The sequence below is a fragment of the Anomalospiza imberbis genome, chromosome 14 (assembly GCF_031753505.1).
Source record: "Anomalospiza imberbis isolate Cuckoo-Finch-1a 21T00152 chromosome 14, ASM3175350v1, whole genome shotgun sequence".
Classification (NCBI taxonomy): domain Eukaryota; kingdom Metazoa; phylum Chordata; class Aves; order Passeriformes; family Viduidae; genus Anomalospiza; species Anomalospiza imberbis.
The window spans coordinates 1,062,763-1,080,057 of NC_089694.1; the positions used below are offsets into that span (position 1 = coordinate 1,062,763).

Here is a 17,295-nt window from a genome sequence, read left to right on the forward strand (position 1 = left end):
AACTTAGTTTTTCCTTGTTTTTCACTTATTTCCACCTTGTCGTGCTCTTTCTGGGCACTTCTGTGCCTCATAAAAATGTTTATCTTGCACCTATAGATTGCTCCCCTCTGGTATGCTGCTGGCTCCTGGGAATTCTCTGCATCATGTGGTGGAGAAGCCCCTGTAAAATATGAAAAAAAACCTGTGTCTGTTCCACCCTTTAGCAGAAGTACATTCACTCATGCAAAAATTTTGACCCATTAGTAATCACGGTAGGATCCAGGAGCCTCATCTTAATGAAGACAAGTAATTAAAATCAACAGTTCTACCTGCAATTCCCTCATTGCCTGACCTCTGCTTTGTCAGTCTCCCTCCATTGTTACTAGGTGGATATGTTGAATTAATTCACTGTAAAAATCCACACAAGCCCTTCTTTGAGCAGCCTTGCCTTGCGAGGACCGAGCTATGGCAAGCGAATGGAGAGGAGAATCCTTGTCAGTGCAAACATGTCCCCTGGCTTTCTGGACACTGTTCAGGAGCTTCTGAGGCAGGTGAAAAAATTGGCTTTCACCCTCCAAACATGTGTCTGGAGATTTAGGACCTCACTCAAAGCCTTTTGAATCCATCAGGATTCTTTCAGCTGAGACCACTGGGCTTGAAATAGGACCCGGGAGAGATGGCATCCTCGGGGACGTGCTCTGAACCTTGCTGGAGACATTGGTCAGCTCAGCCTGTGTTCAGAAGCAGAGGGAAGAGGAGATCTCTGCTGCTGAGCATCTCCCTAGTTCAGTGAACAAGACAGAGCCTTGGGAGATGGAGATTTGCCTTGGAAAATTCCAGCTGCAAATGAGATGCATGATTTTAGGAATTAGAATAATTACCCCCTGGAACAGGTTCCCAGGGGATGTGATATATTCTGTATCACTTAGAGTCTTTAAATCACATTTGCATGTTTTTCGGAAAAGCGTGCCTAGTCACTCAGAGTGAAGTGCCGAGAAGTGCGGCGTGACAGGGCTGAGCATCCCGTGCTTTCGGGGGAGCAGAGCAGGGAGTCACCCTGGTCCTGCGTGGACTGAGCTCTGCAGATCCCTGCAGCAGTGGGATTTGGCACATCCTGGAGAAGAGCTCACGACTGTCCCTTGGCTGGTGCTGGCAGCTGTGCAGGAATGTGCAGAACTGAGCAAGTAAGGCTGGGGATGATTCAGAAGCCAATTCCCCCAGCCAAAATCTGCCTTCTCTTTCCAAACACACGCAGTCCCTTCCTCTGAATCAGATGTCCCCAGGCGCTGAGCAATCCTGGCTGTATCAGTGTTTCCAGGACCTTCCCTCCCACCACCCCCTGAGTGATGAGAATATTTTTGTAGATCTCATTTCCTGGCCTTTCCTTTTCATCTCTCAAAACAGCGAGTAAATGAACAGCCCTTTAGTTTTTAGTTACTGCTCTGCACCCAGTGAGCTATCAGAGGCTGTTGACAATGACTTTTCTCTTTTCCAGGCTCCTGCCTGCAGGATTTGGGGAGATAATTCATTTGGTCCTGGTGCTTTGTCAACTTTCAGCAGTTGTAATTGCCTAATGATCAGTGCTGATGCTGTTGTTAAGCCTGTTAAAACTTTGTCCTGCTGAACAGCCAGACTGTGCCTGTCTCATCACGTTGTGCCTGCTGTGCTGGCTGGGGCTGCCTTTGATGCTCCCACCCTGGCCCCGTCTTTGGTTGCTGCTTCCCACCCACCTCAGGCGCTGCCGAGGGGATGGGTGGATGCAGCAGGGTACTGCCCACGCTAAGGAACTGCACCTGGAGTTACAAATAGCTGAAGAATAATCCCACAGAGAGCCAGATGCTGTCCAGGATGAATCCCCTCTCAGCCCCAAGGAGCCTGGAGCTGGTTGGTGAAAGTGGCCTGGTGTCCTTCCCTGGTGGGGTGGGTGAGAGCAGCTCTCTGGAGGAGGCTATCACTGGTAGAGCACTGCTGTTTAGCAGCCTGCTGCTATTTCTGCTTTTCCATCTCTCTTGTGCCTTTCCTACCATCGTTATAGTTTTTAGGGCTCTAATTGGCCGCATGTCACGCTATCTCCTCCTTTGCTGCTCACCCGAGGTGCCCAACTGGCTGGTGCCTTCTCTCGAAGCCCCTGTCGCTCATCCTCCTCTTCCAAGGCTGGTTTTTAATGGCACACACTGAACATTAGTGCATTACCATGCCTTTTCCAAGAACAGTCTCCATCCACTCTTCTCTCGTCCCCCAGTGCCTCATCCAATTTAATTAATTATACTTAGTATATTACGCATCCTGTCAAAGTTTTTCCTTTCCGAGGTTTAATGGTTTTTTAATTCTAATGCATGCTGCATGTGTAAGTGTTTTAGCAAGGAGGCGGGCGTGCAGTGGCGAGGAGGCAGCATTACAGCCGTGTGCTGCAGACAGCCAGGGTGGGTCCCTGTAGGGAGGCTCCAGCAGAGCTGCTGCAGGACTGTGCTGCCTGCCTTCCCTCGGCATCCTCCTCCTTGTGCTCTGGGGGACAATCAGGCTGGTCCCACTGCAGAGGGGCACGTTTGGGTTGAGCCCCCTCGCTCGTGGTGCATCTCTGCGGAACAGGAGCCCCGGCGGCTCGGCCCCAGCGCCGGCTGCGTCCTCTCTGTGCTGCGCCAGGGTAATGAACTTGACTCATCTCCGTGTGCTAACTCTGTCTGAAAGCACCAATTACATCAGTCATTTCGGCCGTGCTTTATCCCTTTGAAGAAGGGTGGTGTTGAGGATGTGGTGGGGACTAGGCTAATCAGGTAACGCCGGCTGGGGCTGGTACCTATCGCTCTTTATTTCCCAGTGACACCTAAAAGGTTTGGTCAGGAAAGTGGTTCAGGAGGAATGACTTTGTGGGGTCTTACACTGACTGGCTTTGGGTATTTCCAGCTAAAACCTGCTGAGACTACGAGGGTTGTGGGTTGGTGGTTGTTTTTTTCCTGCTTGTCAGTGTTGCAAAGTGCTTAGGTTTTGAAAATCCAGCTGGGCTCTGTCTGTCTGTCACACCATCACTGAGAGTAACGATGCTGTGGTGCAATTTAGCTGACAGCCCTGTGAACTGGGGCCAGGAGCCAACACAATCCAGCCTGACCTCAGGGCAGTGCTGCAGGAATGTGCCTCAGGAAGCCAGAAATCCTCCGAGGCTGCACTGGCAGATGCTGGGGCAGAGCTGGAGCTGCCCATCCTGGGGAGCAGGGGCCTCCCTCCTCTGCATTGGAGCCACAGCAAGGGCTGTGTGGGACGGTCCCAGTGTGGTGTGCAGCCCCCAGGTGGGACTCAGAATCACTGCCCAGGTCCCCATGGGTTGCCAGCAGCTTGTCTGGGAGGGCTGGAGCTGTGGAGCTGACTGCTTTCCTTGCAGTGCTTGTGCAAGTCATGAAAATACAGTTATTTTCCATTGCTGTTCAGTGATCTCCCTGTGGCTCTGCAGTTGACAACCCCAGACATACTCCAGGGCTCGCTCTCCATCTCACCCCCATGGTTGTGGGTGTGAGAAGAATGGGATGGGGTGGGACAGGACCCTAGCTGGATTGCTGGAATTGAACTTGTCCATGACTCACAGGTAAAGTCATTTCCCCAAGCTTATAATGAGGTTTTAGATTTAACTATTGACCTTATAGTAGTTTTACATGCATGTTTATCTGCCCTTTGGATTAATGAAGGTAAATTAATTGCCAGAACGAAGTTTCATCTAATTAAATGGATCAGATTCTCAGACTTTGGCAATTCTGTCATGTTTTCTGTTGGCCCCAGGGCAGTGTAACCCACAGCTGGCATTTCCCTGGCATTGCTGTTATCCCTCGTTGGTGTGGAGCTGGAGCCTGCTTTGAGCCCTCTCTGTAGCTCCATGGCCATGCAGAGAGAACAGGAGTGTCCTGTGAGTCATGGTGCTGGCTCAGGCACTCTTGGGTGCTGGACAATGTAGAGCAGCTTTTGCAGACCTGTCCCTGTGGCTGTGCCAGATCCCTGTGGGATTTTCTGATGCACCCACCCCTCTAGGCAAACATCTCATCGTGGTACATCCTTGTGCTTCAGAGTAAAGATCCACCAGCATGGAAAAACCCCCGTGTTCATCTGAAAAAGACTTAAAGTAGAGCACCAGGCAGGGGATAATGCTGAGCTCCAGGGTGGAGGCATGAGAGGTCAATGTCATGATGAGAGATGGCCAGCAACCAACATTTCAGTTTTTTAAGAAAAGGCATAAAATTCCCCAGCTCCCTCTGGATGATGGGGAACGCCCCATTGTGCTGGGAAGCCTTCCAGCTCCCTCCACTCTTCAGAGCTGCACACTTTTAGAAAGTACAAAGAGCTTCTCATAATGTTTTGCCTTGTGGGTACGTCTGTGATTAATTCCGTGCAAGCATTACTGGTGCAATAACAATACTGAAGGTCCTAAAACTGAAAAAGGAAACACATTTGGCTCGTACTTCATACACAATCACTTACACTTAAGCTATTGATAGTTGATTGGGATCTGTAGACTGCTGGGCTGGTGCCACTGGGTTTCTGAGCGCGTTCAATGGCTGGAACAGACAGCGAGGCTGTAGGTTTTGGCAAGCTGTAGGTCTCATTAGTCAGGCTGACTGTATCTGACACGAGAGATTCCCATCCACCAAGATGAAGCTCACTTCCCTAGGCTTTGGCTGATGTCCCAACAATATTTACATGAAGGACAAGAGAGGATCAGTGTTAGATTAAGGCTGTGAGTTTCCAGTAGGCAGACAGTTAAATATTCTAGTGAAATACTCTTTTGATTATTTAGATAATAATGAAGTTTACGCATGTCCTTGAGAAATCTGGGGAAAGGCAGTTGTTTTATGCTAAGCATGCAAAGATGTGTTTAATCTTGATAATAGGAGTAAATTATGTATCAGCATTTATAACCTCAGCTCCTTTATTTCTCACTGGTTGTGTGGAGCCATCAGAAACCTCGCAGGGAAGTGGGAGCCGTGCTGGGCGGGTGGCAGGAGGAGGGGGCAGGCAGCCTCCCCATGGCACCCTGGCCTTCACATCCCTGCTGGAGGAGGATCAGGATGGGTTGTTCTGTTTTGTCCTGGCCAAGGGAGGTGCTGGTTGAAGTAAGACATTAACCACGAGCACCCCGGGGAGAGGGCAGGGATGTGCTCTGACAGGCACCGGGCCAGGAGCTGGCCCAGTACAGGCATCCAGGAATTGCTTCTTATCTCCCCCAACTGTAATTTCTGTTTTGTTGGATTTTTATCAGAAGCGTTGAGTTGCCATTTTCTGACCGATGCCTGATTTTGAATAGGACTGAGTAATAATTTGATTTATTGCTGCCATTGGAATGTAGCTGCCTGGCTGGTCCTGCCTTACCCTCACAGAATATGTGAATTTGCTTCATCTATGACAACAGCAGAGAACAGTAACCTTTGGATTAATTTGTTTTAGCGACTGAAGTCCCATTAAATGGAAGGCAGCTGGTGTCAGAGGCATAAACTGAGACAAAGTTTTGCTCCCAGTTGTAGGAAATGTGTTTAAACAGACTAGAAATGTTTCCATCTCTGCAGGGTATAATATACTCAAATGGTTGCATTAACATGAAAAAAGTATAAGGAAGAGTGTATTTAGGACAATCCCTCTGTATCCAGTGCTAATGAAATTGAATTCCAGTAATGAAGTCAGGGGTTGTATTCTGCGCCCGTGCAGGCGGCGCCGGAGCTGCCGTCAGCATTAATAGGAGCGGTGCCCATGAGTGGTGGAGCAGTAATGGCTCGAGATGGAAGAGGTCCATCAGAGCCCAGAGTGCTCTCCTCTCCCTCCCAGGGCTGGATCCCGAATCCCAGAGCAGTTAGGATGCTAATGAGCCCTGTATGGAGGCATGAGCAGTGGAGTTTCGGAGGTGAAATCCCCGCCGCTCAGGGGCCAGCACGAGCTCCATGGACCACTTAAGAAAAGGATTAATTGGAGTTTAAATGGTGTGTTCCGCCGGCCTTCTGAAAGGGAATTAATTTTTCCTTGTGAATGAGGTGGGGATTGGCCTGCGGTCCTGGATAAAGGGGAGCAGCCAGCATTAAATTGCATTCCAGCCCATAATACCTTCTGGGTCTGACTCTGCTGTAGCACATGGCGTACCCACACTCCAGCTCCTTCTGGTGATCACCCTTCTTCCCAAAGCCTGCTCCTCATCCCAGAGGCATCAGCATTCCCCTGAGGAAATCCTTTGCATCAAGCCTGTCCTTCCCCTTGGGCTTGCAGCTAGGCAGGCACCCAGATCTGCCTGTCCCTCAGTCCTCATTCATAAAACAGGGACAGTTCTGCAGAAGAGAGGGAATTATTAATGGTGATACAGAGCAGGGCAAGAGGTGAATTGGGCCAGCTCTTGGCTGGTGTAAATCAGTGGGAATCCTCAGCATTTCCTGGGAGCTGTGTGTGTCTGCAGCAGCTGGGGACGAGCCCCCTTGCACACTTCACTGGCCATCCCAGAAGCTCTGCCCATGAGCTGCGTGCAGCCACGGGTCCTTATCAGCAGTTGCCCAATAAATTAATCTAAATGACAGCCCTTGTTTCATTAAAATAATTCCTGTGCTTTGTCCAAGCACTGTTGACCTTCTGTGTTGGGACAGACAATCCAGGATTAAAAATACAACATTTTTAGCCTGCATAAATCCCAAATAATGGTGAAAGAGAGGAAAAGAAAGTCTTGTTGTGGTAAAGAGAATTTGTCACTGACCCTGGTTATTAGTATCCTCTGAGCATTGTGCAGAGGAAGCCACGCCAGGATTACATTGCTGCATTGACTGGAGATTTCTTATTAGGAAAGGCGAGGAAGGCTCTGTAAAGCCCATAGGTCAAAAATATAATACACTATTCCCCACCTCTCGTTTCCTGATATTATGCTATTAGAGCAGATAAGGGAGAGGTGCAGAGCCTTAATTTACAAGCGAATGATGAACCACTGCTGGGGACTGTTTGTATTTTGCTGGAGCTTATTATTTTATCTGGAGTGTAATGTGGTGGATCCTGAGCCAGAAACAGCCACTGCTGTTGGGGTGGAGGGAGCGTGGGCTCCACTGGTGTGCTGAGGGTGCTGGGTCCTGAGAAGATGAAGGTGCTGGAGTTGAAAAGAAAACCCGAAGTAGCTGGAAGAGGAGTGTTAAATAATGCAGTTGCGCTTTGTCCATGAAAGATGGCTAACCATGAGTAAACAGCCACAACAGTGTTTGATCCCTTCGTGTTTACTATTTATTCATATTTATTATTCATAAATTCCGTCACAAATGTTGGGCCCGCACCCCGGTGAGACATTTGCATTTTATTTTAAGTTTGATTCCCCCCCCCCGCCCCCGCCCCTCAGTTTCATGAACTGAGATTTAATGATTTGCTTTTCCACATTGCTCCCGTGCTGGTTCTCCCTGGTTCTCCTCTTCTTGTTTCAGGAAGAGATTTCTAACATGGAAAAGTGATATTTGAATAGATTCCCCTAAGGCAATCAATTTACTTCTAATTTGTCTGGAACTAAGCTTTTCTTTGTTGCAATGAGAAAGGATTGAAACTGCTGTAAAATTTATTAGCTTCCAGGAAGATTTTGAAATGAATTTTTTAATGATCGTGCTGTTTGCTGTACCCAGGAGCAGTGTCATCGTGATTACAGTGTAATCATACAGTTGCTGAAGAAACACCGAAATGTGGAGCTAGAGCCAGGCTCCTGCACGAGGGCACCTGTGGCACCGCCCAGGTATGGGCACTGCCCAGGTTTGGGCATTACCCAGGTACAGGTACCGCCCAGGTATGGGTAGTACCCAGGTACGGGCACCGCCCAGGTACGGGCATTACCAAGGTACGGGCACTGCCCAGGTGTGGGCACTGCCCAGGTAAAGGCATTGCCCAGGTACGGGCACTGTTCAGGTACAGGCACTGCCCAGGTACTAGCACTGCCCAGGTACAGGCACTGTCCAGGTGCGGGCACTGCCCAGGTACAGGCACTGCCCAGGTACGGGCACTGTTCAGGTACGGGCACTGTTCAGGTAGAGGCACTTCCCAGGTACGGGCACTGTTCAGGTACAGGCACTGCCCAGGTGCAGGCACTGCCCAGGTACGGGCACTGTTCAGTTAGAGGCACTGCCCAGGTGCAGGCACTGTCCAGGTATGGGCACTGCCCAGGTGCAGGCACTGCCCAGGTGCAGGCACTGCCCAGGTACGGGCACTGCCCAGGTACGGGCACTGTTCAGGTACAGGCACTGCCCAGGTACAGGCACTGTTCAGGTACGGGCACTGTTCAGGTACAGGCACTGCCCAGGTACAGGCACTGCCCAGGTGCGGGCACTGTTCAGGTACGGGCACTGTTCAGGTATGGGCACTGCCCAGGTACAGGCACTGCCCAGGTGCGGGCACTGTTCAGGTACGGGCACTGTTCAGGTACAGGCACTGCCCAGGTACAGGCACTGCCCAGGTGCGGGCACTGTTCAGGTACGGGCACTGTTCAGGTGCACGCACTGTTCAGGTACGGGCACTGTTCAGGTACGGGCACTGCCCAGGTGCAGGCACTGCCCAGGTACGGGCACTGCCCAGGTGCGGGCACTGTTCAGGTACGGGCACTGCCCAGGTGCGGGCACTGTTCAGGTACGGGCACTGTTCAGGTGCACGCACTGTTCAGGTACGGGCACTGCCCAGGTACAGGCACTGCCCAGGTATGGGCACTGTTCAGGTACGGGCACTGTTCAGGTACAGGCACTGTTCAGGTACGAGCACTGCCCAGGTATGGGCACTGCCCAGGTACGGGCACTGCCCAGGTACGGGCACTGTTCAGGTACAGGCACTGCCCAGGTGCGGGCACTGCCCAGGTATGGGCACTGCCCAGGTACGGGCACTGTTCAGGTACGGGCACTGCCCAGGTGCAGGCACTGCCCAGCTGCGGGCACTGCCCAGGTACGGGCACTGTTCAGGTACAGGCACTGCCCAGGTACAGGCACCATGAGTGGTGCTGCTGCAGGCTGTGGGCTGGGGCCGCTCAGCACGGCGCTCCCCTGCCCCGTGCATGTCCCAGCAGGCTGGGATTCTTGCAGTCCCCCTTTTTCTCCCCTCATTTCTGATTCTCAAGCAGCTCCCCCGCTCCTCTTCCCCGCTCCCCTGTAATAGCACAAATGAGCTCTACTTACTCACCTCGGCAAAGCTGCTCTGACACGGATTGGATTGAACCGAGCGGCTGTTTGGAAATGGAAACTCCAGGGACTATTGTCATTGCCCAAATTGCACCTTAGATTGTATAACAGCACATGTCATCTGGCCATTTATCAGGAATATTACATTCCCAGGCACTTGCACCTTGCTACAATTTAACTTTGTCTCTTTGGCCAGCGTTGCAATTCCACTGGAGATAATTCAATTGCTGTGAGAGCTGAACGGGCACCTCGCTCACGCGCTCCGCGTTGCTCTGCCGCAGGGCCGTGGCTGTTGGACAGGAGGCTGGAGGATTCGTACTCCATGGACATTCCTTAATCCCCCCAGGGATGAGGGAAGAGCCCGTGCTGTGTGACGCTGGAAGCTCTTGCTGCAGTGCCCACCACGTGTCCTCTGCCAGCTCCTCCTGGGCTCTGGCTTTTGGGCACCCATCCTCTGTCCCTGCTCTTCCGACCAAGAGCTTGCACGGTGGGATTGGGAAGTGCTGAGGGTCTTGGCTGGGTGGGGGATTTTTATTTCTCCCACCAGGTCTTCCTGCAGCTGCTGGTCCTCGGCAGCTGCTGCCTGGCTGAGACCCACAGCAGTTGCCTTTGTGCTGGTCGTCTGAGTTACAAGTAGAGCTCTGGTTTGAAATCTGGAGCTTAACATGGATTTTGCTTTAGTTGTTGAGGAACATATTTATTTCAGAGGTGGCTGTGGATTTTATGTTATTTCATATTTGCTATGCAAGAGCTTATGTTTAGTAATGTCATTTTTCCTGCCAAGTCTGACTTCAGGATAACTGCTCACCTCTTGATAAAAAGGCTTCTGCCAGGATGTTTTGTACCTGGAGAATGTTTTAAAAGGGACCTTGCCCTCAGGTGCTCTGAAACAAGGTTCTGTATTTGTGCTGGGTGAGGGCAGTCTGGCTGAAACACAGATATTGCTGCAGTGGGACCTGCACATCTCTGGTTCAGCAGCTCCCATGTAGGGTGCTTGCCCACAGGTGAGCTGCTCAGCGTGTCTTTGGGCCAGCTGGCTGCCACATGGGTGCCCCCACGGGTGTCCCCACAGCCTGACTGGCAACAGAACTATCCCCTTGGTGTGTGCAGTGTCCTCAGCCCCTTAGAAAGTGCAGCACAGGTCATGCCCTGGGCCATGATGGTCTCCATGCCAGGGCTGTGGTGTTCTCAGTCCCTGGGCCATGGTGGTCTCCATGCCAGGGCTGTGCTGTTCTCTGTCCCTGGGCTATGGTGGTCTCCATGCCAGGGCTGTGCTGTTCTCTGTCCCTGGGTTATGGTGGTCTCTGTCCCACGGCTGAGGTGTTCTCAGTCTCTGGGCCATGATGGTCTCCATGCCAGGGCTGTGCTGTTCTCTGTCCCTGGGCCATGGTGCTCCCCAGCCCATGCCAGCTGGCAGGTCCTTGCCAGCTGGGTGCACTGGGGGACTGTGTGTCAGGGTAAGGTGCTCACGCTCACAGAGCAGTGCCAGAGCTCGGGGGGGGTCTCACCCCGCTTTGTCCCTCTGTTGCTCCCCCTCCCTTTGCCTCTCTCCAGCTCTGGTCAGGCAGCAGTTTCAGCCTGCTCAGCCCCTGCCACGAGCACAGGGGTGGGGAGCTGCCTGTTTGGCTGCCAGGCACTCACCGTGTCGTGGTTGTGGTGGTTCTTACCTGGGCTTTGCTCCGTGCATCAAGAACATTTTGTCACTGCAGACAGGAACAGTTGTATTGACTAGGGCAGGTCTAGGGCTGTAAAAGAATTTCCTGTTGTTCTATTTCTGATTGTTAAAGTGATAAAGAACAAGGCAGAACAGTAGAGTAATGTGAGTGTGAATAACTGTCCTGGGTGCCATCAACGCTGGGTGAGTCAGACTGAGCTGCAAAGGGCAGCGCCAGCAGCGTGCCCAGCAGCTCCCTGCCTGCCTCAGCCTGGGGCAGGAGGAGGATGCAGGGATCAGCCCTGGGGTCAGCCACTGGAGGAGCTCAGACCCTGCTGTGCATGCCTTTGGATCTGGGATAGCAGAGGAATGGTGTTTCTGTGTATCAACAGGCCTTGCTTGAGGCGTAAAAATATCATTTTATATCAGCTACAGGGCTAAGACAGTGATGGATGGGTGGGTAGCTGAAGATGCCCATTCTGCCACGTTGAATAGGCTACTGCTGGGGGCTCTGTGCTGGTCCTTGTGTCTGCTGCCAGGTCAGGGCTGCTCTGGGCAGCCTGGACACATGTTGTCCCCGAGAGCAGGATGGTTTCTGGCTGCAGGGCATGGTCTCAAAGCTGAGATGTGTGCTGAGCACAGAAGCAGAGTGACAGAATGTGCCATGGAACTACCTGTTGTCTCAGGTCTGTGGATGATGGTGACTCGTGCCCCTCTGCCTGTCAGCCTGGCCTCTTTGAGACTTGCTAACATTCCTTTCCTAATACAAAAGATTGAAGCAGTGTAATTTAATGTAATGCTCCTTTCCTCCCTGCATTTCAGCTGCTGCAGGTTCTAGACAAGCATTGTGATGTCCAAAGCTGATCATGTCCCTGGCAGAGAGGCACCAGGCCAGTGCCCTTTAGTGAACTGCTCTTAAAGCACAGGTGCCTTTCTAGGCTTTGAGGAATATCCACTTGCAGTAATCAGGGAACTCCTCCAATTGTTTCTAGCTGCAAAATGTGCCAGTTGGAATAAATGTGTCACGGCAAGACAAACCTGCCTGTGCTCCCTCTGGAGTGAGGTTTGCCTTGGCTGTGCTGGTGCCATGGATTCAGGGCTGAGCTGTGCTGCTGGGCAGGGGAGGTGAGGAGAAGCAGCTCCCCTGTGCCTTCCCGTGCTGGACCAGCCAGCCCAGCATGCTCACAGATCCAGCTTTTCATGTTTGTGGAGAGACTGAAGTGATGTGTGCTCCAGCAACACGCCCAAGGTCACACAGCACAATAAATCAGTGTCTCATCGGGGATGAGAATCCAAGATATTTCTGTAGCCCCTCCAGCCATCACCAAGTCCTCTGCTATCACAGCCAGACTACACAACTTTGTATGCCTGTAGCACCCTTTTGAAGTTAAGCTGTGGATAAATAGGGAGACAGCAATATTTTCTGGGCAATTTTTCTTTTTTTCTTTCTATTTTGCTAAAGTACTTGAAATTAACAGAATCAAAGTATAAGATCTTTTAGAGCTCGGTGCTGGTTGTTCTGTGTGTAGGGCTCAGGGCATCCTCTCAAGCTGCTGTAAAGGCAGCTGCCAAAACCCAGACCTCCTCCCCTCTACCCAGCCCTGTGCTCCACATCAATGAGTTGCTGCTCTGATGTAGAGAAAAAGCTGATGTTTTACCCATATATTTTTCAATTAATTGGCTTCGTCTCTTAAAAAAAAAAAAAGACCTTTCTTGGTGTGGTTTTTTTTTTCTTCTTTTTTTTTTTTTTGAGGTCTGCCTTTTACTCGTTTATTCTCTGTAAGTGTTAAGCTGCTCATATTTTGGTGCATTGTGTTATGTGCTGAGAATTTTTATCAGCCGCCCTAGTGCTCGCATGTGGTGGAAATACCAATGTGTCTGAGGAGCGGAGGTTATGCACACAGATGTACAGAGCATCAGAATGAATGGTTTGCAGACGGGCGGGGACGAAACTCAGGCTGAGTCTGCACCTTCGATCCGTCAGCCCGGCCCGACCGAGCGTGGGCTCGTGTGGGCAATGGCATTAGGGCTTCAGTGCTGCTCCGAGTGTGTGTAGGTTACGGGAGGAAGGAGCCCTGTCTTTGCTTTAGGAGAGCAGCTGCAATTACATGCTCTTACCAAATGAAGGAAAAGCCGAGACTGAAGAGCAGCCAGGATCCTGCGGTGTTCGGCAGGAGCCACGGTCGGATGCTCAGCAAAGGCTGGACACAGTGAAACTGCTGAATTTGATTTCCAGCTTTGCACTTGGCTGAGCCTGGCTGCTTCCCCGAGCCTCAGTTTGTCCATCTGTGATGTGCAGGTGAAGCTGTGCAGTCCTCTGGGATTGACTGACAGTGCAGGAATGCACACAGGCCCTGGGCACCGGGGTTTGCACTCACCTGGGAGCCCTTGGACCTAGTCATGGATGGTCCTTGGGAAGGGTTAAACCACCAGTCCGTATTTCAGCACTGTAAAGTGGTGCTGGGACGACAGCCCCAAGTCGAGAGAAGGAATCTTTATTGCTCCTGTATGACTAAAGCCCCAGCACCGGGAATGACACATTTAATCTTCAGTGGAGTGGACAATCTTGGAGATTTATAAAGCCTGTGTTGTGTGAGAGGTCAGTGGGGATTAAGCAACAAGTTAAAACACACATATACAGCAGAACCACAAAGAACCTTCCTTCCTCCCCCTTTTCTTTCCTCCTTCTGTTCCTTTCCCCTCTCTGCAAAAAGTCAAGCTTAAATGTCACATCAAACCAAGCTTAAAACATGGTGGCTTTTAACACTGGTCACTAAACCCAGGAACCACCGGCTCTGAGGACTTGACACACGGACAGCCCCGTTGTGATGGATTTGCTGCCGTCACTCCTTCTCCAGGCTTCTGTTCTGGTGGTGACAGGTGACACACAACCTATTGGCAATTAAACTCCAGTGTGTAGAGCCCTGAAACTGATGGCTGTTTGAGGTGCAGTCACTGCTGTTTGGGGTAGGATCCCCTCTCCTTGGGAGGGGGGCAAACGCAGCGCCCAGCTCGGCGTGGTCTCCCCCGGCCCGCGCAGGCTGGTGGGTGTGGGCACCCCCGGCCGGGCTCCCCCGTTCACCCCCTTGTGCTTTCTCCCCACAGAGCAGAGCGAGGGGTTCCACTGCCGGGAGGAGTGCCGCATCCTGGGCCACTCGGACAGGTGCTGGATGCCCCGCGGCGCCGTGCCCAGCCGCGCCAAGTCCCCCGAGCATGGCAGGAACGTCATCGCCCTGTCCATCGAGGCCACGGCGGTGGACGCAGAGCCTTACGCAGACTGCGGCACAAAAAGGACCTTCGCCACCTTCGGCAAGGAGGGCAGCGAGCCCCCGGCCGAGGAGCGGCTCGCCAACCCCAAAGGCAAAAGAACGGTGGACTCGGCCGCCTGCAGCCCCAAGGTGAGCGGCGCCGTCCGCGAGGCCGGCAACGGCTGTGAGGCCGTCAGCCCCGTCACCTCGCCCCTGCACCTGAAGAGCCCCTTGTCCGGCAAGCCGGCGGCGCCCTACGGTGCCGGGCACTGCGCCGGCAGCCGGGAACGGGAGCCCTTTGGGAGCAGTGGCCCTTCCCGGCCCACGGAGGCAGAGCCCCGGGGCGCGGACAGCGAGAGCAGCGGGCAGGAGGGCAACCTGCTCCTGCAGGAACGCCGGGAAAAGGACTCGCCCGGCGCCCGGAGACTAAAGGACATCGTCCTCTGAGCAGCACTCGGCGAGAGAGGATGAGGATGAGGATGAGGGACCGCACGACTCCCAGCGCAGATTGTTTTTATCGCTTACCAATGGTTCACAGATTGCTGTATTTAAAAGCTTTCCCTAAATGTATTGTTTATAAATGAAGCTATCGTTAATGTGACAATCCCACGTGTCTCGACAGGCGGCAGGGGTGTGCAGCCGGAGCGGAGGAGCCGGTGTTTTGCTTTGGCCGGGAGGCGGCGGGTGGCGGGGGCAGAGGCCAGACCCCAGCCCCGGTCCTCAGGAGCGCTCGGTATCCCCTCCTCGGAGTTTATATATTTTTATATCTCAAAACGAAGATAAATTTCCATTCCTGGTGAGAATGGAGTGGCCAATTCCTTATTCGGACATCTTTAGTAACCACCCCGGCGGTTTTGTAGTCTGGACAAAGTAGCGGCTGTTTCTTGTGTGGGACTGTTCAAAGTGACAGTCGGGTGAGTTTCAGTTCAAATTCACCCAGCACGAGGTTGTTTGTCTTTCAAGGTGTTGGTGTTTTGCTATGGACACCCCTGCATTTATGAATCCTTTTGCTGTCACATACTTACCTGTACTATTATTGTATTTGATATTGCAAATTACTGTATGTCTAGTGATGGCAAAAGGCTTTCAGGCTTAAAAAAAAAGGAATAAAAAAAAGAATAAATCACAATCATCTTACTTAAACTTTGGGGAGCCTGCAGTTTGCAGCCCTGGTGGAGCAAGCGCTTCTTTCAGCCCCCACCATTGCCTGCAGCCTCCCCCGGCTCCTGCAGGAAAATGACAGGGCATTATGGGAAGACGTTTTTGGGAAAATCCTGCCTGGATTGCAATTGTCGGATGCACTGTGCTGAACTTTTCCCTTTACCCGTTTCTTTTGCATAATTTCAAGGCAATGCATGGAAAGGTTTTTTTTCCAGAAGTTGGTTATTTTGGTTTTTTTCCAGTTCCCAGATTTAGATATCCCTCGCCTCCAGTAATTTCCAAGTCAAAGAGATGGAATTATTTTAAGAAATCTAAATTACCTTCTCAATTAGACACACGCACTTCCCAGTCAGCGTTCCCTAGCCATGATTACACCAAGAGGGTGTATGTAGGTATGACATCATGGCATGGATTTAGAGTGTTCTGATTTCTTTCTATCCCTGCATCATAAATAAGTCTGGAATGAGCAATAGTGATGTTAATTTAGGGGCAGACAGGTGATACGTAACAACGCTACTAATTCAATTAATGTGCCTTCTTAATGGAGAAAAAATTAAAGCAATTCTTTATTTTTTCTCATAATTAAGGACTTTTTTGTGTGGGTACAAATCTACTCATGTAAAATTGATTTGAAAATTGAGCTACTTTAATAGCCATTTTGTAGAAGGGAGAGAGGGAAGGGATTCCACAGCTCTCTGCTCTCTTGCAGTGATGATTCCTCAGTGAGGTATGAGTAAGGTAGGAGGATTTCAGTTAGTGTATTATTATTATTGCTATTATTATTAACCCTTCACTGAACAGATTTTTCCTACCCTCAATAAAGTTTCCTAGAATTTAAAATCGATTATGGAAGGAAAAATATATAGCTCTTGCCAATGTTTGCTGTACCAGCAAGTTGAAATTAGTGGTTTCTAGAGAAAGAGTCTTTCTAGGTCTGCATATCATGATAAAGTATTTGTTTCTTGATTTATTTAAATGAAAAACAGCAAGAAAACAAGTTCCAGTTGTTATTATCCTCAAAATAAAGTTAAACTCCAGCCATTTATTTCTTTAGGGCAGATTGATCTTGCCTGAAGCCACAGCTGGTCCGAGACAGGTCCAGAGTCAGCCTGTTCCCCCTGCCACTTGTTAGGGCCAGGAATTGAGAAAGAATCAACAAAAAAACAGTTGTCTAATGAAATTTGTGATGCTTCCCTCACTGGTGTGATGACTACCTCATTCAGCTGCCATCCCATGTGTTAACATGATGTCCTGCATCCCTCCAGAAAGCAAACTGGGGGTGTTCTCCCCTCTTCTGGATTCTGAGCCCATTTTTCAGGGATATGTTGTTTCTGTTCCCGCTGTGTTTCCTGCCTGTGTACTGTTACTGCTGTCATTTATTTCTGGTTTTTTTCCCCAAATATGTGTTTTATTATAACACAAGCAAAGAGGAGAGGAGCTGGCTCGGGGCTCTTGGAGTAACTGGGTTTTCTGTAACTGTTAAGCTGAGTTTATTCTGATGTTACCTGGTTTTGTCAGCTCTGGGAGGTTTTTTTGGAGGGAGGAGAAACTTCTGCCGTGTGTTTGCTGAGAGACAGAGCCTGCCTTGCCCCGTCTGTCAGATGCTCCTGGCTTCACAGGGCCCCATGTGGCCCCATCATCACCCCACGCCTGTGGCAGGAGGAGACCCAGCTTCCCTATGGCCCATGGTGGGGTGGGGAGTGGGGATCCCCCCAGGTGCCCCATCACCATCCCCAGCTGCCTGGAAAAGCGCCGGCCCTTAATTCCTGCCGAGCCTTGCCCCCTGCCTGCAGAGCTGCCACCACCAGCCTTGTGTTTTGGATGAAAACTAGATGCTAACTGAAAAGGAAGAGGGAAAAAAAAAAAAAAAGAAAAAATAGAAACATTTCTCTAATTTACCCAGAGGAAACGTTCCTTGCCACTCTGAATAAAAGCACAGCTGAGAAGGAATGTGAAATAATTCTGTATTAAAAGGGGGCATTAAAGAGGTCAGTAAACCCTTATGCCTCCAAGAAAATCATTTAAACACCAGTTTTCTGGGCTGACCCAGGCTGCAGTGGGGGATGTGAGCGAGGGGCCCTTCCCTGGTACGGCCTTGCTGCGCGGGGCCAAGGGGAGA

At 51.1% G+C, this 17,295-nt stretch overlaps 1 protein-coding gene across 1 annotated transcript in view; it reads left to right on the plus strand.

Moving 5' to 3' along the window:
- The window catches only part of PCDH19 (protocadherin 19), a 59,359-nt gene extending 42,300 nt beyond the window's left edge, over positions 1-17,059 (plus strand). The window contains exon 5 of the mRNA XM_068204545.1: positions 13,873-17,059. Coding sequence (XP_068060646.1) covers positions 13,873-14,462 — 590 coding nt within the window. The 3' untranslated portion in view covers positions 14,463-17,059. The remainder of the gene's footprint in view (positions 1-13,872) is intronic.
- The last annotated feature ends 236 nt before the right edge of the window (positions 17,060-17,295 follow it).